Source organism: Perca fluviatilis, chromosome 2 (assembly GCF_010015445.1).
Source record: "Perca fluviatilis chromosome 2, GENO_Pfluv_1.0, whole genome shotgun sequence".
Classification (NCBI taxonomy): domain Eukaryota; kingdom Metazoa; phylum Chordata; class Actinopteri; order Perciformes; family Percidae; genus Perca; species Perca fluviatilis.
Window position 1 is genome coordinate 26,679,227 of NC_053113.1, and position 24,923 is coordinate 26,704,149.

Genomic DNA, 24,923 nt, shown 5'->3' on the forward strand with positions numbered 1-24,923 from the left:
CCATGGGGACGAGGAGCGGGGCCTTTTTCCTTTTTTTTCTTTTCTTTTTTTTCTCTTGGAGGACCAGTAATTGGTGATAAACTTAAAGGGAGGGGCTGGAGGCCGGCAATCAGACGCAGCAAATCACAACGGCTTTTGCAGAACTGAAGAAATGCTGCAGGTCTCAGGAAGTGTGTGTGACACAAGACAGTTTGTGTGTGTTAAAGGCAGAGAAAGGGAGACGTGTGTGTGTGTGTGTGTGTGTGTGTGTCAGCTGGAGGTGACTGAAGACAAGGTGTTAATGAAATGTACAAAAAGAAACTGTTCAGATGAACTGCATCCAGCTGAGAGACACTCTCACTTGACAGTCAGAGAGCAGGCAGTGTATGTGTGTTTATTGCGTACAGGGGTTTGGTGTTTCTGCTCAAAAACCTGGAGGAAATGACCGGAGATAATGGCTTCTCGGAGATTTGAGATTCTCCTGCAAGACATCAACATCAGAAACTGTTTGTCTGTTGTCGCCAAAACAATCTCACCTCACAGTCCATTTAGTAGCTGTTGTGGAGCTTTAGATCATATCATTTGATCATTTGTCATGGGATTGGAGAATTTCCATTCTTCTGAGCACTTTAAGGACCAAGTAAATAGGTTGTGTTTGTCTGTTTGTTTGATGACTGGATACAATCATCAAATCCTGATGTTTGCAATATACAGTATTTAGCTATCATTATTATTCAATTAAGGTCAAGTTGGGGGTCCTGCAATACATATTGTATATACTGCAATGTCCCTGTTTTAATTCCATGCAGGGACATTTTGTTGCATGTTTTCCTGTCTGTATCTCGACTATGAACAATCCAAAAATGGCAAAAATATTTTAAGTAACCTCCAGCTGTGATGATATTGTAGCATCCAAGGAGGTTATGAAAAGCTTCCTATAGGCATGCATGGAGGCAACACGTTTATATTAGTCCCTGTTTTTGCATGTTTCTGCAACGTTACTGCAATTCTTTTGTGTGACATTTTGACCTGTAACGTTTCCATTGGTCCTACAGTTCATCTGTTGTTATTTCAGCCAGTATTAGGAGCAACATACTGTTGGTTTGGTGAAGGTCTGTTACTGTACTAATGCTGTACATCAATTTTGCCATTTCAATATGTTTGAAATATACTGTATGTTTGATAGGTAAACATGTTAAATTAAAATCAATATCTTGCATCTGGCTGCTGACCTGAAGGAGTTGATGTAATGATCTGCATCAATTAATGAATGTCTTATGTAAACATAATTTGGCTCATTTCTGCATCAGTATTTTGCTCATTAGCTGCAAAGTCTCTTGGGATACACTCTCTTCTCTCTCATCTCCCCAGCTGCCATTATCTCACCACCATCTTGTTGAGAAGTTCTCTTAGGTGAAAGTGGCTCCCGATCTCAAAATTTACAGTTTCATTGACAGACAATGTATACGTTACAATTCAGAAAATAGAAAATTAGCACAGAGAAGAGTTAAACATGTTTTTTTTTCCCACAGTAGACAGAAAAAAGGAATACTGTACCATCATAACTGACTACATTTTAATGCCTTAGAGATTTTACAGCATCACATTCTCTTTCTGCATGAGCCCCCAAAATAATTCTGAGGACATGACAGAGCGGCTCTGACTTTTTTTCTTTTTTATCCCTCACGTCTCATTATCTAAATCTAAATGACAAGTTATTTGAGGATCCAGTGACAAAGAACCAATGTCTTGGAAGAAGGTAGACGTGCTTCCCCTCTCACCTGTACAGGTCTCTTCACATCTCATCAACCTCTCCTCTCTTCAGCTTGATACTACGAGCACAGCCTACTGATCTGAAGTATAACATTAAAAAAAATTACAGCATGACAGTCAAAATGCTGCCAGGATCAACACCTTTGATTTGATCGGTTGCTTGCTTAGCTGGTTTCCTTCACAACACAGCAGAAGATTTCTGAGGCTGAAATGATTTTTGTTTAGGTTCAAAAAGGAGAAAACATGATGAGAATATGAACTGGAAAACAACAAAAAAAAGTTTGACTGCGGGTGGCAGAAGGTTCTGGCAGGGTAACAAAGCACAGGAGGCAGAGTAATTATCCAAATCTGGACTGATGCCTCATGCAGCTAAACACTGCAGGTGGATGTAAAAGGTGCAATGAAGGACACAAGGTATGACAGATAATCATGATTTATAGGTTAACATCTACAGTATGCCACAGATAGCTGGAGTACATGGTTAATGAGCTGTTGTAGACAATCAAACCTCCATGGTTGTAGAGCAGGTCAGAGCATTTTGCTTTTAAAACAAACTCTGGATGGTAGCGAAGAAAAAGAGATCCAAACCAAGACAACACTTAACATAAGAATTGCACAGTAAATTACATACATTTCTTAACCCTTGTGTGGTCCTTCGGGTCCCAGTGACCCGAAGGACCACACAAGGATTATGTACTTCCCTTTACTTTGTTGAGAATTGCTCTCTAAACCATGTTTGTGTAAAGTAAGTAAGTAAAGTTTATTTCTAGAACACATTTAAACACAGTTTAAGCTGACCAAAATGCTGTACAAACAAGAACTAAGGTGCTGTATTAACCCTTGTTTAGAGAGCAATTCTCAACAAAGTAAACGGTACATAATCCTTGTGTTGTCCTTCGGGTCACTGGGACCCGAAGGACAACACAAGGGTTATGATGTGTTCTATGTAAATGCTAAGCTGACATGAATTACTGATGTCTGTGAAGGTTTTCAGGTTATACAGTTGTGTTCAGAATAATAGCAGTCAAAAATCACTAACCTCATAAATCAAATTTTTTGGTAGAAGTGATATTTCTACATGGCAAATAATTTACTAGTAAGTGTTGTAGAGTCATAGAAAACCAACAGAGCCAACAGTCATGACATGCATGCTGCTCATTCTGTGTAATGTGTAAAAATAAAAACAGTAATGCAAAGGAATTGTGGACATTCCAGTGAAATCGTCCTGGGCTGGAATACCTGTTCACATTTTTCAGTTTATACAGTAAATGTTTGAACAGCCTAATATTCCTTTCTCTTCACTTTCTGTAAAGGTATAACACAAACTTGTTCAATTTTGGTCATGCTTTGATTTAGAAATGAATGTGCAGTGTTCCCAATGCATTGGTATTATGGAATTAAAAGCTATTCTAAGGATCTTGAGCATTATTCACTTTTTTAAATCACACTGCTATTATTGTGAACACAACTGTAGTTATCCAGGGAAGGGTTAAACTCAAGGGCAGCTGGACTTGGTAACGTCTGTTATAATGCACTCAACCCGACACACGCTTCTTCAATTGCTGACTGGGTTCAGGCTGAACTTCACATTTGAGAAGCCTCCATGTCTGCTGATGCAGCACAGCATGCAGTAAAAGCCAATTTAAGCATCACTCACTCACACCGTTTCTGTTGCCCGTGTACTCTGAGTGGAAATGAAGGAAATTGGTTCGCCCAGGTGGATGTCTAGATTTCTGTGGGAGGCTGCAATTGTCCCTCCTATTGTTTCAGGATTTGTGGCATACTGTGCTCAATGAAAATATTACATTTTGGGGAGCTGGCAGCTGGGCTGGCATGCCCTGCCACCCTGCAGGTCCGCCCCTGAAGTTTATCTCCCCAGTTTAGACTTTATCTCGGTCTTCCATTCGTTCCTCGTCTATCGTCATCCCTATGCTTTATGCAACTGCTGCTATGACCTATGTAGTAAAGGCCATTTAGGTGTGTGTGTGTGTGTGTGTGTGTTTTGTGTATGCTTATGCATCTTCCTGTGTGTGTGTGTGTTTCCCCGTGTGGGTCTTCTGTGCTTGTGTATGTGAACGGTGAACATCTCCTGTGTGTGCGAGTCCCTCGCAGGGCTCTATGGGTGGGGGGGGGGTGTCTCGAGGTACAGAGTGACCCTGATGTGTCAGCTCTGCTTAGAAGAATGAATGGAGAGCTGGTGGACCACCGTGAGGGCTCTCCCTATGATCACTATCCTGACATTTTTCCTCGAAGCACATCTTCAGTAGGCTTCCATTTTATGTAGCATGACATTGCCATGAAGCCTGCAGGCCTTGCAAAACTTCCTGCCCCTATACAGTTGTGTGTACAGTCTATGTGCATGAGTAATGGGTTGTGTACGTGTCTGTAGCCCAACTAGTTTTCACAGTTAGCCTGTAGGACAGATAAGAGTTTGACTGTGTGTGTGTACATTCATTTTATAAAAGCACTGATGAAAAACAAGTGGATTACCGTGAGAGCAGAGCAGAGCTGGAGGGCATCAACCTTTTGGAAAAACACTTTTATAATTCTATGCATATTCAGAAAGACACAACATGCACACACAACTAGCTGAATGTGTTTATTAGAGTTTCAGAGATGCAAAATTAGTAAAATGCAGAGTAACAGAATAAGTAAAGAGGCCGAGATAGAACAAACTGCTTATAAAAAGTATTCCCCACACCGTTGGACTTGTATACTTTTTAGTTTTACTACATTGAATAACTGATGTGCTACAACGGTTTGGACAGTGATCACTGTAAACTAAATATATCTCTACAAACTTCTACCTCAGGGTCAGGTCTAAATTACCCTAAAAGTGCAGAAAGATCCATCTTGAAATTTTTTTAAGAAAATGACACAATTGGAAATCTGCCTAGAAAAGCTGACTATGTAAAAATGGCACAAACTTCAAAATGTCTGCCAGAAGGTATACAGGAGACTGTGAAACAAAGTGGAGTAAGATTATACTGTCTGATGAGGTTTAGTTAGCTAGTTAGTTTTAGTTACATAATTAACGCTATGATTGTCCTAAGCTTAATATCACACATCACCATGTCCAGAATTAGGCCTGTGGTGAAACTGAAATTGATTTGATAGGACTGAAAACCTATGCAAACAATTATTTTGGGATTAATATTTGTACCTAATTCTCTAATGATCAGTGTCAATAAAGTATGTATGGCGCATCCCGTGATTCAATGTTAAAAACAATCAAATATGAAGTACATGAAGGGGACGAATACTTTCTATAATGTATTTATGTTACTACACAGAGTGGAGTCTTTTCTCGACTCCTGCTGAGGTCTGTGCTAGAGGGAAGACACGCACACACACCTTAAAAAGGTGTTTAAAAACAAACAATTAGCTTAACATCATGATGTCTCACCAGCAGAGGTGGAGCTCTCTACAGCACAGTATCTAGCGTCCTCTGCTGTCCAAATAAATAAGAAATCTTTACAACCGAGAAAACCTACAGGCAACACTGATGCTGGGCAGTTCAATGCCCTTGCTAAGGCAACTGTTGACAGGTTAATACAGTTAATACAGATTGTTTTATGGCTCCCCTTCTGACAAAATATATACAGATTTGGACCCAAGTGGAAAAAAAATAATTAAGAAGATTATAATGCACTTTAATTTGTTTCTTGTGCTTACAGGTGTTTCAGTGGAACTTCTGCACCCTGTTTTGATGAACAAACTATAATGATGCATTGTTACAACAATTCTAAAAAAAAAGAAAAAAAGACGTGTTTATTCCAATGTGACTAATTCATAATCTAAAAATTCATAAATACTGCTGGTTAATGACACAACTGCCCATGTATGTACATATAATGTTTACCTAAGCAACACAGGGTTCTGAAAAGGACCTACAGAGAGGAGACAGTGCTGGGGACAGAAAGAGAGCGCACAGCGAGAAAAGATTAGACTACTGATCCGGCCAGGGCAAAACACATTGCTTGGAATATGGTTTATAATGGGATTCAGAACAGGGGAAAACAGTGAATGAAGTGCTTCTCTTATTTAACTGCATTTTCCAACAGTGTTTGGCAAAAGCCAAACTGTGACTTCAGCTCATATCGCTCGTTCCTTCATTTCCCAAAAGACACAATGTCTTATGTTAAAACTTGCCCACTCACAAACACACTTACTGTACACATATTCACACATACTGTATGCACACTTGTGCATATATGCAACTCTGACCAAGGAGTGCAGGCAAATGTCCTGCAGAGTAACAGACATGGATCCATCACCTGTCATTTTTCAGCTTTTCCTCTTAGTCCCGGTCTTGGCCCTTGTGGAACAAACTCTCAGGTCAGAATCAGGTCACCGTCTCCTATGACATCAGCTTTGCTTACAATAGCAATTATTGTATTTTTAACCGCAGGCTTATCCCCACAATTCTTTGAGCAATAGTACAGAAAGAGAGCTGAAAACATCACAGAATTATAAATCAGATTCAGCCAAGTCAATAAACTTCAATCTTCTATTTAATTGTTAAGCACACAATGCTAGTGCCTAGAATAACCTGGTTTTTTGTTTTTTTTATCTCTCACGTCTCATTATCTAAATCTAAATGACAAGTTATTTGAGGATCCAGTGACAAAGAACCAAAGTCTTGGAAGAAGGTAGACGTGCTTCCCCTCTCACCTGTACACGTCTCTTCACATCTCATCAACCTCTCCGACAGCTGCTTCAATCAACGCGTGTTTCAGAAAAGACATTAAAGAAATAAAAGACTTCTCGCAGCATGTCTTTCATGCTTACGACCCATAAAGCAATGCAGCCATTGAGTCACATGCCACTGACCAATGGAAATAGTGGAACGTTGGGCGCAGACGAGTGATTGTAGTCCATCAAACTGTCACTCTTTGATTTAAAATGCCACCGCTCCCAGCTGATTCTACTGTACATCAAGTCAAGTAAAATTGTTTTGGGCAGGGAGACCAGTGTAGGTTATATTTGACATGTAATCCTGTTTGTCGGTTTATTTTTTGGTCCAGGTCATTTATTTTATTTTTTTTATTTTATTTATTTATTTATTTTTTTTTTTTAAAAAGGAGCAGATGGCAGTTGAAGGCCATAATCCACATACAGTACGAGTGTCCACCATCCTGGCCTTTCCTGTCACGGAATGATGATGTCACTGGAATGTTTAGAGGTCATCTGAGGTGTCAGCCCTTTAAAGAACAGAAACCCAGAAAGTTAGGCATTTAAACCAGCGTACTAAACTTTGTATGAATTAGTCTGTTTTATACAGTACAGCAGACTTAAAGATGCAGTAGGTAAGTCTTATAAAACTAACTTTCTGTCATATTTGCTGAAACTGACCCTATGTTCCAGTAGAACTACATGATTTATGTAAAAAAATAAATAAATAAATAAAGACCGCTCCTCTGGCACCTCCTACAGCCTGTAGTGCTATTGGCAAAATTCCACCACTCCCGGTCGATTTTCTCCAATCAGGGCCACAGGGGTGGTCTATCTGCCTGTCAATCACTGCTCAGGCACACGCATATATAGCGTTCTCCCCTCCCCCCTCCCCACGCACGAGCTGCAGAAAGGTTTTCCAAAACTCTGTGAATAATGGAGTGGCTTTTCAGAGGTGGCGTGGCTGCAGGATTTTAAAGATCTGAAGAACGATGCAGATGTAGCCACATTTCCTCTCAACAGCTAACATAATTACCATGAATGATTTATCTTTCACTTGGTCATTAGTAGTCAAAAGTCCACAAAGCTATGTTGGTGAGGATGATAGTAACGTTTGCACAGTGGTCGGTCAGATATGATGCTGAAATGGCTAACAGTAGCCTGCTAGCATCGTTTTACTGTTGGTGAGTAAAGTTAACGTTGTGTTGGTGTTTAGTTATTGAACATGTTGTCTTACATGCCGGCAGTTCTGTCAAACTCCGTTGTGTGGGAGGGGCTTAGGAGACGGTTTGGGCTGCAGCAGAAAGGGAGGAGGGACTGAGAAGTTGTCGATGTTCAAATTTGTTGGCAAAGTCCTGGCTCTTCACAATCTTACCTACTGCAGCTTTAAACTACATAGCCAACGCCGCTTTCATCCCTACACCTAAAACCAGTTTCACAACTGCTTAAAATGTTATCCAGGCTACATATGTCTCGCAGCCATGGCAACCAGATATGAGGCTGCTGAAAACACGCGGACTCAATAAGCCAGTCAAAAGAGCAGACACACAGCCTGACAGATAAACCTTCAAACTTTATGATGTGTGTAGAACACCCTTATATACTAGGGAGGCTGCATCTAATTATTAATTTCTGATTAACCTGTTCATAATTCCCGATTGATCCATTAATTTATTTTGTCTATAAAATGTCAGAAATGAAGCTGGAACCAGCAATTTTTTAAATGTAATTTTTGCTTGATAAATAACAATTAATGATTTATCAAAATTGAATACTTTTCTGTCACTCTGACAAAGTAGCCTCGGGAAAGGGACTTACTTTGGTGGAACATGTACATTCAAAAGTGGTTTTAGTCATGCAATGCAACAGAAAACTCTAGCTGTCTAGATTTACCCTGCAGAGATCTGAGGAGAAGTTACCATAGTCCTCATAAATCGATCAGAGTTTAAAATTCCAACACAAAGAAAGCGGAAGGTACCGGACAGCCGGCTGAAAATAATTAAATCTGGAAGAATTTCCGGCGGCAACGGAGCGATCCTGGAAGTGGAACGTCGTGGATATAGACTACTGGGTTCATAACCCCGAGTTTATCATGTTTTAACAGCTATAGGTATAATAGTGAAAAATGTAAGCATTAAGAGAAAATAACTATCAGAGTAAGTTCCCATCTACTGTAATTACTCACATTCAGAAGCACTGGTTTTATCATAGAAGACTCACATTTACATCGACCAATGAGCTTAATGAAGCCCACAGACTACATAACAGAAAACTCTTCTGACATATGAATCAGTTATTTAATTTTGAAAATGGTACATCTAGAATTTGTGTGTTACCCACTTTAAATTGTCTTACCTTGCTTGCAGTGACTATTATCGAACATCTCTAAAGAGCTGAAAAATAAACAACAATGGGTTAGGACAGGGAGAGACAGAGCGAGAAACCGGGAGGTGTAGAAATAGAGGGAGGTGAAGACAGTGATGGACTGAAGACAGGAGAGAAATATAGGGTGAAAGAGATGAAGAGGGAGGTAGGTGGTGATGGTATGTCTAAACAGCAAGAGACATTAGAGAAAAGAGATGTGATATCAACATTCAAATGTCATCGTTGGATTCACCTTGAGTCATAAACAGGAGCAATCAACAATTCTCTCACACACACACACACACACACACACTTAGTCTTTCATTTCACATTGAAAATAACACACAAAACTCCTTGTTCCCGACATACACAAACATCTTGCATAAATCCAGCTTCTGCTGCTGCCCCATCACCAAAGCAATCACACCTCCCCTCACACACTACTAACACTTATTTTTTTCCAGTCAATACACTGAAAAGAGGAGGATCGATAGAACATATCTCGAAGGCAACAACAACCCTGCAATTGTGTTTTTGCCAATGAAAATAACGGCAGACTGAGTTGAATTCTTATGTGGTGCTGCCGTCTGCAGCAAACTAATGAGAGGCATGTGATGGCTATAGAAACCGCAGGAGGAGACAAATGCATCATCAGATTGTGGACATTTGGTCCCATACTACCGAGACGGAGTGCACAGTGAATTATTTTGGATGGCTGCACTCAATTTTTCTATGAAAATAAGCAAACAGATGGAGAGGGGGATATTGAGGTTGTTGAACAGGTCTGGTTTAATGTCAGTGTGCTTGAAGTGAAGTCCAACAAACAAACTGTGCTGTTTGTCAAACTCCTGCCAAGTATACAACTCTGCAAGCCGATATGGCAGCAGTGCTGCGAAACACGGCATTTACCATAGTTTATGGATATTTTCCGTTTCGGTTTTGTTGGTATTTTTTATGTGTTGGCAGAGCTTCACCAAAATGATTTGTTTTAAATCTGTTTTGACAGTTCTCAGGCCCAACCTCTAACAATATGATGATGCTTCTTTCTACTCCTCCTCACATCATCTGGATTCTTAAAACATTTTTAGACCCAGACACAAATTAGTGATTTATTCTCTTGTCCTGGAATCCAGGCTCATGAAAACACTTTATTTAACACTATATTTTTGGTATAAGAACCCAGTTTAAGAACCCAGATCCTGTCATGATGATTAAATCAAAGATGAATCATGGAACAGAGATTATTGATTCTGCACAGGTGCAACCCCCAATTCCAGTCCTCCTTTTGGCAGGATTAAACAAAAACAAAAAAGACGAATGTTGAAAGACCACTGAATGTGCATGTTTTTACAAGACTGATGCAGTTGGTCATGCCCAATCATATATCTCAAATATTTAAACTAAGTAGAATTCTGAATAGACTTCGGTCATCCAAATGTATGGTACATACTACACAACTAGCACACGATCAGTGCAAATTTGTTTATCTCAGTGAGGACCAAGGTTGAGGGTCTGAACCACCTGTTCAGAATGAATGTCTCTGACTGGCCAGTAGCTTTTGAGCTTCCTGGTTTGTCCTAGATTAGTCCCAGTGATTGGTAGGTTCACTCACAGCAAGCGGGTCTTGACTGAAAGCTGCCACGCTGTTCCGCATCTCATTCTCACTGCCACGCAGCGGTATCAGTGACACATTACCATGACGCGTATCCGGCAACACGCGGCTTACTCGCGTCTGCTGGAGTCCGTCCTGAGGCCACAAGTTGCCATCATACTTGAACGAGGAGTGGACACAGACAGAGGGAGAGATGGAGAGATAGCAAGAAGAGATTTTACAATACTATCAGCAGGTTTAAGACATTTTTTTAAAGCATGTTGCATGGCATTTAAATTGTCCTGTGAGGTTAAGTCCATCTAATAGTTCTATAGTGCTAATACTAAAAGGACCACTGGGTTTTTTTACAAGCTTTGAAGATTCTTTTTTTTAAATATGTGTATTAAAACCTGTCAACATATTGTATTGTTGTGTGTGTGTGTGTGTGTGTGTGTGTGTGTGTGTGTGTGTGTGTGTGTGTGTGTGTGTGTGTGTGTGTATGTGTGTGTGTGTGTGTGTGTGTGTGTGTGTGTGAGAGAGAGATAATTCGCACCTGGATACTGAGAAAAGTAGCATACCACTCCCTCATTTCTGACTGGATGTCACAGCAGAGATACCTGCAAATATATGGAGGAGTAAAAAGTGAGGGAGATAGTGTGATAAAAATCAGGAGGTTGTGTGTGTGTGTGTGTGTGTGTGTGTGTGTGTGTGTGTGTGTGTGTGTGTGTGTGTGTGTGTGTGTGTGTGTGTGTGTGTGTGTGTTTTGAAAGAACCAGAAGAAAGAGAGGTATGCAACTGAAATTGAAATATCCTCTCTTATTTATTTTTTATACTGTTTATTGATCCCCAGTGGGGAAATTATGGCACCACAAGCATAAACACTGAATGTGATTCCTAATTTAAACTCCCAACAAGAGAGACACTGATTAGGACCTTTAGTAGTCGGCGTGTGTGTGTGTGCCTGTGTTCGTGAGAAGTATATTTGTGTCTCTGTAAAGTCTGTGTGTGCGTGCATATTCTGTGCCACTCAGGTTGCCGTCACATAGCCCTCCGAGTCATCAGCCATGACGTGGTGCTCAATAAATAGGCTTTATTTATACAATTATTATTGTTATGAGCATAGATTCAGACTACAACAATTATTCAAGTGCTCTCCACTGAGACACGACAAAACACTGATAGACTTGAGAACCACACACACACACACACACACACACACACACACACACACACACACACACACACACACACACACACACACACACACACACACACACACACACACACACACACACACACACACACACACACACACACACACACACCTAGTTTGCATCATTAGGGCCAACAAAGCTCATTAGTGCTTACTGGGATTCAAAATAGGACAGTCACTCTAGTATAGCACGCATACCTATAGTGCAGTATTTGGTAATGTTCTACAATACATTCCCTTTCTATGCCATTACCTGGGCCACTAATATAAAAACATTATCAGCTACAGAAGAATTAATGCTGCTTATTTATCATCATGAGTTTCCATTAAGACACATAATGAAATTTACATAATATTCTGAAAATGTAAGTAAGCTTAAGTGCAGTGACTGCAAGAATATGCTGATCAAATTGATGTTGAAAAGTGTTTTGAGGGGATCAAAGCGATACCAGGACAAAACTGAGCGACATTAAGTACAGGTGGGTAAGTAAGATTGGGAGAGAGAGCCACATGAGCACATCCTCATCCATTAATTTTTCAAATATTTCACTGTCTGCCTTATCTCTTACCACTCTTCTCTCACTACGTTTTCTTTTACCTGCAGTAACTGCAAAATTTCTCACTTAGTATACAGTTTCTTTCCTTCAGCGTAACACGTTGCTTCTCGTCTCTACTTTCCACTTCGTCCCACTGACTTCTTTATATTTCTATCACATTCCCTCCCTCTCTCGGTTTTCTTCCTCTCAGGTGTTTTTTTTTTTTTGTTGTTGCTTTAAGTGGCATGGCGATGGAGCGTAACCAAGAGATGATACCGCCTCCAGCATGACGAGAACAGCACTCCCATTACAACAGTGCTGATGTCTACTGCTGTTGACAGAGCAGAGGCCCACTGTCAACATGAACACAAGGACACACACGCGCGCACACACAGAGGGAGAGAGAGAGAGAGAGAGAGAGAGAGAGAGAGAGAGAGAGAGAGAGAGAGAGAGAGAGAGAGAGAGAGAGAGAGAGAGAGAGAGAGAGAGAGAGAGAGAGAGAGAGAGACACACACACACACACTAATCCGTTCATATGAATATATGAACAGATTAGAATAGAGGCCATGGGTTACAGGTGTACACGTTTATCCCTCTTGGGTGGATGCCTTCTCCAAACTCTCACGCAGGGATCTGACCTGTTTTCTCTGCCTATAGAAAAAACGCTAGCTTTTTCTAAAATTGGTTATGTATACATGCATATCAAAAATGTGATCATACTGCCACTAAGGGAAACAAATGAAAGTGCTTGATAAACATAAGGACAGCAGACATGTCACAACGACCCTATACGTTTGCACTGAAGGCTGCATGCCACTAAAGCTGTAGTAGTGTTAGTATTATGCAAAAGGAAAACAAACTCCTATTATATTTCTATTTTATTTGCCATACTAAGTGACACTAGGGTGATAAATGAAAGTTAAAACCTTGGAATAAACCGCGTCTGCTTGTTGAAACTTAAAAACTATGAGCAGGACTGGCCGCAGCTGTGAGTGCTCTGGGCTGACAGCGGTGTATTTTATATAAAAAAGGTCTATATGTTGTACATACAGAACTAGACATCTACTCACCACTGCTGTCTCTCTGGCTTCTCTGGTTTCTTACTCTCATGCACAACTGTCAGTCCCCAACTAAAAACACACAAAGACAGAAAGATGAAATTAGTTTTACAGCAGTACAATTATAAATGCCCCAGTGCTTATGATTCTTGTGCTTAGTATGTCCCCTAGTGGTCACTCTGTTTAAAAGTCTTCATGTATCCAAAATTGGAAAATGAATTATTTAACTTTAGCCTTTGATTAATCCTTTAAATAGAGAGTAAGCGGAGTTACAGAAAAGGCTTTTAACCTCTGTACAGCTTAAAATGATTAATTTTAAAGTCAGCTCAGGGGCATTGACAGATTTGGATCAAATAAAAAAAAAAAAAGACATAAATCCATCAAAAATACATAAAATTTCCTGAATTTTGTGAATTTATTCTATTGATAAATGTTCTATTTCTAGCATTCTTGCATTATTCAACTGATACTTAATTTCAGTATATACATATGTGTAGCTTGTCTTCATCACCAGTGGTTTTATACTGTATATACACAGACAACACTAGTCACAAAGCTAAAAAAAAAGCTTTAAAAGTTTTTTTTTTTAATCTGAATTACAGTTAAAAACATTGCATTTTGCTTAGTAGCTTATTAATACTAGCTCCTACCAAGTGGTGCGCAGAAGGCATTCCCTTTATGAGAAAAAAGGTAAATCAGGCTTATACCTCTTAGCAAGAAGTGTATATTCTTCAAAAAAAAAAAGATTGGTATTTTTTTTTATAGCTCTCACCATTCAGAGCAGCCACCTGTTGCTTTGCAACTCAGTAGTCGTGAGGAGGACAGGAAACGGTATCACTGCCACACATGCACTCACCATGTAGGAGGACGGAATTTCTTCTTAATACCCAGGTAGACCTTTAGGTTTTTCACTGGCCAATCACGTTCTGGACGGTTACTCTGACAGACAGAGAGAGATACAGAAAACATAGTGAAGAGCCCATGAAGGAATGTGACAATAGAACATGAGAAAGTCAAATTTGTTGAGAGTAAGTCTGTCAATCTTACTCTGACTTCCTTGTACATTCTGAGAGAGCTGGAATTGAGGATGAAATATCGGTCGTGGAAACTTCCAGAAGACCGTCCCAATCCCAAGATGCTTCGCTCTTCTCTGAATTTCATTATTCCGTGTTTGGATGCATCCACTTTACTGGCTGGAGGACAGAATGAGACATTATTAAGAAAGACGAGGGGACAAATAATGCAGTGATTTAGAGAAAATAATTTGTATTGGCAGTTGGTATGTGTGTTTACCCAGGTAGACCGTCATCATCTCCATAGCAGGGTGTTTCTTGATGAGCAGATGGGAGTCGGTGCCAAAGGAGTGAAGGATGGGTAAGACTCGCTCCTGATAGTGCAGTGGACGCTCTGAGGGAAGCACAGTGACACACAACACAGGGTGATATAAAAGGTGCAAATTAATTAATGTAATGCGGAAATAATGTAATGCGGAACTACTGTTAGATATGCGGATTCTAGGGACACTTAATCTGTAGTCCTGCCTTAGCTCTGAAGCTAGCCGAGCTCCGGCTACATGCAGTTTTTTGGTCAGGTCTACGGTCCAGTGAGCGAGTCAGAGATAGCAGCACGAAAGGACAAGCATGGCGAGTGGTGGCGACCCACAAGAGTTAGAGGACCCGCTGGCCTCTTTAAGATTGCAAGTTTGGGAAAAACTTCGAGACAGTATGGGTGCAGCCTGCAGCCACGCCCTCCCGCCTGGTGCCGTCCCCGCCTCGAAAACTTCGGTCTTCGGGTCAGTTCCAGTAGTAGGCTACAGGCGAGAGAGTGGTGGATAAGACGAACACTTTGTCGGCGTTGTTCAGCAGTTGTTGGGTATGCGAGTGGAAATACATCTAACATGCAAACTCATATCCGACGCCATCACCCAGATGTGCCAATCACTGGAACGAGACAAAAAAACTGTCCAACTTCTCCTCCCTACAGTGCTTAACCAGCCTTTAGATACAAATAATTAAAGTTAAATTAAAGGGAGAAGAGCTTGGATGTTAAACAAGAGCTTATTCATTATTTTACCTACTGTTAAAAAAAAGCAAATACAAGTTAATCTGTTATACACTACTCTTTTTACACTTTTACTTAAAAGTTTTTATTTTTGTATTCCTCCTCAAAGTGACCTGAAAGTGACTTGGTTGGATTGATAGCCTACATCTGGCTTCAGGTTGCACTACAAATTCATTTTCCTTGAACAGTGCAGTGTTAAACAATTTTAATAAATAGAAATCTGAACCTTATTGAAATTTGTTTTGTGTAAATTGTTAATAATTGTGCAATGGGAAAATAATCGCTAATCGAAAAATTAATCGCTAGATTAATCGTTTAAAAAATAATTGTTTGGGACAGCCCTAGTTTCTATCTTAGCCAACAATGGAATGCAGATTTGGCATACAATGACGTGGCTTTACATCCTTCCAAGCAGTTTGTGCTTTATATGCCTACATCAGAGGTGTCAAGTACCGAAGTACAAATACTTTGTTACCTTACTTAAGTAGAAATGTTTGGGTATCTATACTTTACTGGAGTAATTATTTTACAGCAGACTTTTTACTTCTACTCCTCACATTTTTAAAATAGCCTTGTTACTCCTATTTCAGTTTGGCTTGCTTTCATTCCGGCTTGTCATCGTTAAAAAAAACAGACAAAAAAAAAAAAAACCTATCCAGATAAATCGCGCCATCTGGATAGAGTGAATTTGATTGTGGTTGGATGAGAAGTGTAAACATATGCCATTCCGACACCCTATTGGTTTGTATGCGATCCATCGCACCGGCACAGACCCAGTGCTAATTCGGCACTGGTGCCTTAACGACCGTTATCTACCGGACCGAATACGCGGATTTCGGTGCCTTATTTAGAGGTCACTTAAATGCCTGCGCTTCTCTCTGATGCTCCGAAACGGACATTAGAGGGAACTGCAACATCGCCGCACAGGACGCTAGTTTACACTACACTTGACAGCAGGTAACGTTAGCCTACTGTTAGCTAGCAGCTGGAGTAAACACGGTTAAAATGCTGACAGCTAAACGGTGTAAAAGTGTGTCTGTATTTCACTGTAGAGGATTGTAACACCAGACTGTAGTTGCCATTGTCTGAAAAACACGGCCTGAAATAAGTTATTGTTATAAGTTATTATTATTACATTTTTAATAAATAATTTAATTTTGACCCTGTGGCCTTAGCAATACACAAGCCGTTCTTTAATGTCGCCGTGTGCTGAACAGACAAATACAATTGAACAAGGTGCTTCCTTTTTTTGTGGAGGTGGGGTAGTGCACTATTAGGCCCCTGTGGGGGCTAAGCTTTTGTCCTTAATGGCATTTTTTTCCCCCTTACATTACTTTTACTTTTATACTTTAAGTAGTTTGGAAACCAGTACTTTTACACTTTTACTTGAGTAAAAAGCAAACCCTAGTATCTATACTTCTACTTGAGTAATGAATGTGAATAATTTTGACACCTCTGGCCTACATACCAAACTCAAAAATAGCTTTGGATATTTTAGTAGTAAAACAAGTGACAGACAGGACTCCCTCCAGCTCTTCTCGTCACTCGTACGTTTTATAGCCTTCCTTTTCTCAGCATCATTCCTCCATCTCTCTTCCTGTAACAAGCACGTTGGTTTTCTGGCTAGTGACGGGAAATCTGCCAAATCAGTTAAATGTTACTGGCATTTGCTGAGCCACCTACAGGCTTCCTGGTGGGAAACCAGATGGCCCACATACCAGGCTCAAAACAAACCACGACACAGTCACATTGTTAGGAATGATCTTCTTGCCTCTGGAGATTGTGTGTCACTTTGAGTAGGTCATGCTGCAGGTTGAGTGGAGAGCACAAACTTTGCATCACTGTGTTTGGTTCGCTGTGGGCCTTTTTTATCTTTCATGTTCATTTTACAAACCTATGTTGCTTTCTTAATCAAAAGAACAATAAATGGAGCATTTCAATACGTGCACAACGTGTATACAAGATAAGAACAAAAGAAATATCATTATCTGCATCAACATAAAAAAAAGTTTAATCAACTACCATGTCTTCTCCCTCTGTCTTCCCATCTTTCTTACCCATTTCTTCCTTGTCGCTGACCTCCCAGCAGCTCCAGTACTCCTTGTCTTTAGCCAGGATGTTACGGCGGTCCAGGACCTCACAGGTCAGCTCTGCTGCTGTCATAGAACCAGGGATCTGAGGGAAAAAGAGTTTTACTCTCCTCAGCAAAAGGCAAAAGTGTGGCTGAATACTGATATAGACAGTTTTCCCCCACGTCACTCATTGTACACCACACAAGAGAAGAACTGGGCAACAAACGAGTAAAATGTAAAGTACGATTGTGTCATGTGGTGAAGTCCAGGTCACCTTGACATGTTGCTCTGCCGTTTCCTTCTTTTCCTCCAGGTACACTGTACAGATGAAGTGCCCCCCAGGTTCAGTACTCTGAAGTGTTCGACACACAACACACACCACACACACAGAGAGACACAGAAAAGGTCAGACAGAAAGACAACAGCATTACAATAACAAATAACAGCGTGCATAAATGTCAAACTGCAGCATACACGTGCATGCATTTAAGCGTGCAAACAACACTGGAGAGTGTTTTGTGTGTGTGTGTGACTTACAGGAAACTTTGTGTTGAGTGTCTCTCGCACTTTGATGATAACAGTGATCTCTTCCAGTTGCTTGTTTAGCTGCTGCTCATCCACCTGCAAGCAAGTATGACCACATTCACACAAACAAAATCAATCATCACATGACATAATACCCTCATTACAGCATCATGCCAATCTTTAGATCTCTAGCGGAAATCTTGTAGTCAATGTAAGATGCCACGTTCTTTGACATCTCAACCTTTTAGATCTATGATCTGTGTTGTGTTTGCCCTTTTCTGATGTCATCACTTACAGTAGGATAAATTAATTCAACACGTTTTGCCCTCCTTTCATCACTAACAGTAAGCAGTGAGTCTGACCTCAAAGATGAGTGTGTAGTGCTGTATGAGGTCCTCTATCACGCGGCCAGCAGAGAAGTCCTTCCCGTCGGTCTGGAACAGTGTGGGACCGAACACTATAGCCAGGTTATGGAGGTTCATCTGGTTCAGCTCAGAAAAACGCTGCACGCTGCAACACATACAGGGGAAAACACACATGTGTATGTGCACACTGACATGATACAAGGTGAATTTAAAGTGTGTGTACGCGTTTCTCACCAATAGAGGTGGTTGATTAGGGCTTGTAGTGTAGCTTTGTTCACACGAGGCAGTCTGTTGAACAACAGCTGGTACTGGGAGATTTTCTTGCTTTCATCCTGAATGGCTGGAGTAAGAGTCAGCGAGAGGGGAAGAAAAAGAGAAAATGATGAATACAGAGGGAATATAAAGAGAAGCAGGATCACAGAGTGTGTCAGCAGGCATAAGATGGAAAATGTAGACAAATACAGCAAGAGAGAAAGAAGAAAAAAAAAAAAAGACAGCAACCTAAAGCGAGATTCAAAGCTGAGTTAAAAGTGACACGCTCCTGATAAAGATTTAGTGTAGTGCTATTACACAAGGCCATATTTGATTGTGAACTGACAGGCAAACAAGTTCAGACGTATGTATGAGCTCTGTATCAAAACAGCTACAACATGACACCTGACACACAGCTGCAGCATCTCCAGCTAACTGATCTGGCAACTGAAATCATTCTGCTTCTATTATATTTTCAGTCTAGTTTCAATTGTGAACACAGTTTGAATGAACTTCTTCCCTAAACTTTTTTTTTTATGTGAAAACTTTTCCTTTTCCACAGTTGTTTCCTTCATTTATTGCCCCTAAAAGGTTCGAGATATCAGCCACTGTGACTTCTTCTGCCACACTAATACAATGTTAAGTCCGTTGGGACTTTTTTTTAGTAGAAAATAGTCACTAGTCCCCACAGTAAGGTATGTGGATTATCATGAAAAACCAGGACATTATCCTTTTTATTCACCTCCATTGTGTTGAAGCGGCATCAGAAGTTTCACTGCATCTTCAAATCTCATAAAATAAATACAACACTATTTGCCTAGCTGGATACCACTAGATGTAAGTGGAAAAATAGTTGTTTTTTTGTGATTTGAATGAACTGACCCATCCTCAAATCACAGCTCGACTATACTGCAGGGCAGTATACAACAGTATATTGTGAATCTTACCAGCAGTACTGAGCCAGGTGCAGGCATCTTCTGCCGTGAACAGTCCCATTTCTAACTCCCTGAAGAAGCGTTTGAGTGTGTTGGAGACGTCGTCCACCTGGTGCTCTCCTTCCCTCAGACAAAGACTGCGAGCATCACGGCGAAATCTCTCACACAGCGCTGCCACACGGGAGTTCACACCGCTCTTACGATATATCCCCTCAGAGGTCAAGCCTAGAAAAAAAATAAACATATATACACAGACATCATTTTACAAACTCAGGCGATGTCCATACTGTAACACTATTGTTGGATAACAAAACCTTGTTCCTCCAACTTGATACTTATATTTCAACTTTAAAAGAAAAAACATCATATGGTCCACTAAAGATTCAGAAAAGTCTTAAAAACGTCATTGTATAAAGTGTAATGTACAAAGTTTTCTACCTCAAAAATACACTTACTTTGCAGATGGGGTTTTAAGAGGATAAATACCAAATACTGATGCATTAGAGATTGGTTATGAGGACAGAATATGTGGCTATTCTATTGTGGGTGTTATAGATTGTTTTATGAAATAGGGCAAAACTGCTGCTGCTGCTGCTGTATCGTTCTTTAAAAGGTTAAAACTTTAAAGCCTGTTGGTAATCAATGACGTCACAGAATGTGGTGTGTGATGGAAGGGCCAGAACAGCAACATACTTACAATTTTCTCCACTGTGTGTACAAAGTATTTTGGTGTTAATTAGAAAAGAAAGTGTCCTGGGTGTTAAACTTTTCAAATGACTCAGTGCAGGTTATGTCCACTAGAGGGCTTCTGGTCCTGTTCTTCTGTTAAAGTAGCTGCTTTTGGTAGCACTCAGTCATGACTGAAATTCCAGGTTCAAAGGTTTCAAAGGTTTGAAAAACGTGATCACAACATAACCTATAGCAAGAAAAATGCTATACTTTGTCAAAAGGTTTGAAAAACTTGATCACAACATAAACAACAGTTACGTCAAATGTTGTGTCATGGTAAATGACCACTACCAGCACATGAAGGCGAGAACGGGGACAATTCTACCCTGGTTTCCCAGAGAGCTGACCAGAGGGATTAATGTCCCTGACAGGAAAGTAGAAAAATAAGCCTCCCCCACACACATAAAGCTTCAAAAAGTGCTTTCTGTTAGGACTGCACATTAGATACACTGATGCATCAAGACTGCCTTTCCAACTCACGCAAACACAAGCATGAACACACAAACACACTGCCGCAGAGATATAAGGAGCAGAGAGATAAGGAGCATGACTTTGTGTCTACACAGTGTGTGACGGGCGAAGTGCTGGGACTCTTAAAACACATTTGTGTCCGGATATGTGAACATCTCTGCATGTCTCTTACCGCACTGTGTGATGTAGCCAATGCAGCTGTGTACTATGACAGGTATGTCTGTCTCTGTCAGCTGCTGCTGGCTCAGTGTGTCGCCTCCACTCCCTGCTGCCGCCTGGATGGCCCCACACCAGCCGGCAAAATCCAACTTCCTCTCTCCTTCTATGTACAGAGTTCTGAGTAAAGAGAGAGGGGGACAGAGGGGAAAGGGAAGGGGTAAAAAGGGACAATAACGTTCAATAAATGAAGAGGACATGGAAAAAGATCATCAAAAAAAAAAATATCTAGAAAAGACCAAAAAAGCTGTGAATGATTCACAATAAAGATTACATTTAAAAAAAACACATTCTTATACCATAGACTGTACACTTTGTAAAGTGGCTTGACATTGTGTGACAGGTGGTGAAGTCAAACACAGAAGCAAACATTGATTTTTTCCTTAAGCATCATCATTGTAGACAAAAAAACCAATCTGTAACCAATCTGCCCTCTCACCTGCCCCTCTCCACCAGAACCAGCACCTCATTGTCTTGTTGGATCGCTGTAAAACACAAATACATCGTAATATTTCAGATACTGATTTATTTCTAGATACTGATCTGTTTATTTCTGGTTGGTCAATCATCACTCTGAGCACTCCCTCCCCGTTACTGTGTGTGTGCAGATTAGGCAGTAAAAGTGCAGTTTGTATATGTATCCATGCATTTATCCTAATGCATCTCACTCACAGAGTTCATTTAGTTTGCGGAGGTGGATTTCCTCTCCCTGGCTGTCCTCCAGGTAGACGTGAAGTGTGGAGCCCACCAGAGCAAACCAACCAACCTTGGATGTTTGCAGGTTCAAGCCGTCTTTACATTTCAGCCGCCCAATCCGCTCAAAAGCCAACCTCAGTAGTGGCTCTGCAGTGGCTGGGATAAAGCTCTACAAATACAAACAGACAGTATGGCTTTGTAATACATTGCACATTAATCATTGTTTCCCTTCTCTTTTGAGGAGGATTTAACCACTTTAGTCTGTGCATTACTGAACAAAAAAAAGACAAACCAATACTAATTAAATTGTTAGAAAGGTTAAAGCTCCTGTGCAATACTTCAATGACAATGAGATTTCTAGAAACTTTCTAGAACTGCCTTTGTGGCTATTGGCTAGACATACATGAGCCATAAGGCATGAGGCATAACCCCCGCTTCGACCTACCAATCCAATCTGAGTGATCTGATCACAAGTGCACCAAGTACGCACACTTTTCTACATCCACTTCAGCAGTTTCAGCACAGCAGGTTGCTGCACATCATCATGCAGCTGACAATTATATCAGCTGTAAAGAGTGCTGTTCTGACGGAAAATAAGTGACATAAGAAACAAGTCAGCATTAGCCAGCCCTGTCCTGACTATTAGACAGCATAGTTTGAACCGCACACCATCCACTTATCAGAGCTCTGCAATTTCACTAAAAGAATTACTACTAATTACTAATTATTACTATGTTAAGTCTTCCCTCTGTGGGGCTCCACCTGAGGAGAAAGTAAAATGATTTGTGCTTGTGTATCTAGACCCCAATATGTATTTGGTGGTTACCTTGGCAATAGACTTGACCCATTCCTTGTGGCTGTCTGGGTCATCAGTGCCAAACAGATAAAGACGCTCAGACTCTGAGTAGAGTTCAAAGGTGCTGTCATACCTGAGGGTTAGAAAGAGAGGTTAGGAGGAAGTAAGACAGAGGGTTATATAAAAAAAAATGAAGGGAAAGAGAGAGAAGTCATTTTGCATCAAAAAGCTATTTTCATGAGGCCAGACATGCATTTGGTATATCTCACTTGAACAGCCAACTGTGAATGATAACATACAGATTCAGTTTATAGCTATGTATATTATTTAAGTTTTTTTTAGTATTAATAATTTGATACAGAGAGTAAAATCAAGGGAAAATTGATCAGTTTGTGTGCGTGTATACCCATGTTTCTCAGGCGCGTCGACAGCCAAACAGACTATCTCCGAAGCCTTCAGAGATCCGTTAGGGTTCGAGTTCTTGTCACTCTCATAGTAGCTGAAGGCTCCATCATTCAGCGTGCACCAGCGCCGACTGAACTCTACATGGAGGGACGAACAAAGATTTATCAAGCATAATATTCAGAATCATAATAAAACAAATGACATCATTGGAGACTGTAGTTTTGTATGTTTACTGCATTTGTGAATGACTTTGTTCAGAAAATGGCTTTATAAATACACATTGTATTCATTATTAGTGTTCTTTATCACTGTGGGGTGGAGTGTAGGTAAGTGTCAGTGTTGCATGGTGTCTGTGAATACCCTCTTTGGCCTTGCGCTCTGTGATGGCCCGAGCCATGGATGCAGTCTTGAACAGGAAGCCATTGTAAGACACACAAGGTGGTGGTGAGTAATGTACCGCCTCCATGCCTCCACCCACCTCTGATCGTGGTAGCTCTGCAGAAGAACAAAAAAATAAATAATAATCTTCTTGCGTAAAATCTTCTTGTGTAAAAACATACTGGCTGTAATCTACTGGGAGTCTATCTAAAATAGAAGAAGTGCATCTGGTAAAGTTAAGTGGAAAACATTAAACATTACAAACACTCCTGGGTATAACAGGAATGTGTGTGGTTATGTAAAATTTAGAAATGACATTGTTGCTGGAAATCAAATGTTGCTGGTTTGATAGTGGCAAAAAAAAATTAAAATAAATTAAAAAAAAGTATAAGGAATATACATTAAATTCTCCACACAATAGATTTGACAGTATTATTGTCACATAGCCAGACAATACAGACACTATGAGGCTTACAGCACATATAAAGCAAATACCATTTGCAAACTATAATGTAATGTGTACGCTGGGGGTGAGCTATTTTCATCCTGAGTTTTGACTTAAACAAATTGATCACACTGTACAATATAAACCCTAAAGTTTTTTCTTTTTTTGAGATCTTTATGTAAAGTGGGCATGGATCCAACCCAGATGACAAGCCAGATAGTATATCTGTCCCACATAATTGATTAAGACTTTAATGAATTAAAAACAAAGAAGCTTTTTTGTGACCCTGTGTACTGTACCTGTGTTGAGATTGTGGCGAATTAACTCAGCCTGTAAAGGTTGGGAATGTGCGTTGGCCAGTGAGAGAGCAGAGGGACAACTTGCATTACCAGTTGGACAATTTACATCTGCACCGCAGAAAATCAGGCTTAACGTCTCCAGCACATCACTGCACTGCACATTTATACAAAGAGCCTAGGGAGAAGGAGAGAGGAAGAGAAAATTATTAAATGATTAAATCCTCATGTACAAAAATAACAGATGGAGACAATGATGGGTTGCTTGTGCAATGACCTCCAGCCTTTCAATTCATTCAGTGCTTTAGACTAAAGTCAAATACTACTGTACAGTAAAGATACCATTAGGGTGTGGTGAAAATCAACCCAAATTATCACAATACGAGTCAAATTAGAATACTTTTTAGGGACCGTTCGGTATTTATGGAATGGACCACCGGAGGAAAATGGGGGAGGGTCATGTCTTTTTATTCTTTGTTGGGTGTCACCCAACTTTTGTATTCATAGTAACAGCAAAATTTAAAAGTGACTTGTTTGGTGCATATTTTTCCATGTAGCTCTTAGTCTCGGCCCTTGCTACCAGATGGGTCTGACCCATGAGTTTGCTGGGGAGCACTGCCCCCCCGGTAGCTGAAACGGATAATTGCATCGTTTAAAAAATTAGTGGAATAATTACGTCTGGCATGACCAGATATTTTATAAATATCTTAAATAACACAAAACAACTAAACGGTGGTAGGTGGGCAATACATCTGATTTCATATACCGCTTTAGTAAAAAAAATATTTCCTGGCTGACGATGCAAAATGGCTGACGAATACGAAATGAATGTTGCTAGTCTGGACATCTTACTGTGCCAAGGTTGCAATAAAGGTTTCCTAAATGCCACATTTGATGTCAGCTTACTAATTGATTGCGAGTTTTGTGTAGATTTGGAATTACGTTTATTCCACTTTGTTTAAACGCCGAAGTGGAGGAAGCCTAGTGATGAGTCCCTGGCAACCAGTTTGTTTGTTGAATGTTAACCAGTGTCCTTTGCTGAATGGTCTCAATGTTTTATTGTTTTATTTCATGTGAATACTAGTTTACTAGA

At 40.3% G+C, this 24,923-nt stretch overlaps 1 protein-coding gene across 4 annotated transcripts in view; it reads right to left on the bottom strand.

Moving 5' to 3' along the window:
- Nucleotides 1–4,336: 4,336 nt before the first annotated feature.
- The window catches only part of LOC120575574 (arf-GAP with Rho-GAP domain, ANK repeat and PH domain-containing protein 1-like), a 61,232-nt gene continuing 40,645 nt past the window's right edge, over nucleotides 4,337–24,923 (bottom strand). For 3 of the 4 annotated variants that reach the window (XM_039826369.1, XM_039826359.1, XM_039826384.1), the window contains 21 exons: nucleotides 23,834–24,008; nucleotides 23,072–23,206; nucleotides 22,713–22,848; nucleotides 22,337–22,439; nucleotides 21,487–21,679; nucleotides 21,254–21,299; nucleotides 20,771–20,934; nucleotides 19,411–19,623; nucleotides 18,446–18,551; nucleotides 18,209–18,356; nucleotides 17,859–17,942; nucleotides 17,596–17,673; nucleotides 17,307–17,424; nucleotides 14,482–14,595; nucleotides 14,236–14,381; nucleotides 14,045–14,127; nucleotides 13,201–13,260; nucleotides 10,935–10,998; nucleotides 10,403–10,561; nucleotides 8,782–8,819; nucleotides 4,337–6,956 (listed from right to left, as the gene is read on the bottom strand). In XM_039826369.1, coding sequence (XP_039682303.1) covers nucleotides 8,799–8,819; nucleotides 10,403–10,561; nucleotides 10,935–10,998; nucleotides 13,201–13,260; nucleotides 14,045–14,127; nucleotides 14,236–14,381; nucleotides 14,482–14,595; nucleotides 17,307–17,424; nucleotides 17,596–17,673; nucleotides 17,859–17,942; nucleotides 18,209–18,356; nucleotides 18,446–18,551; nucleotides 19,411–19,623; nucleotides 20,771–20,934; nucleotides 21,254–21,299; nucleotides 21,487–21,679; nucleotides 22,337–22,439; nucleotides 22,713–22,848; nucleotides 23,072–23,206; nucleotides 23,834–24,008 — 2,346 coding nt within the window. In that variant the 3' untranslated portion in view covers nucleotides 4,337–6,956; nucleotides 8,782–8,798. The remainder of the gene's footprint in view (nucleotides 6,957–8,781; nucleotides 8,820–10,402; nucleotides 10,562–10,934; nucleotides 10,999–13,200; nucleotides 13,261–14,044; nucleotides 14,128–14,235; nucleotides 14,382–14,481; nucleotides 14,596–17,306; nucleotides 17,425–17,595; nucleotides 17,674–17,858; nucleotides 17,943–18,208; nucleotides 18,357–18,445; nucleotides 18,552–19,410; nucleotides 19,624–20,770; nucleotides 20,935–21,253; nucleotides 21,300–21,486; nucleotides 21,680–22,336; nucleotides 22,440–22,712; nucleotides 22,849–23,071; nucleotides 23,207–23,833; nucleotides 24,009–24,923) is intronic. The other variant, XM_039826378.1, reaches the window with a different exon arrangement.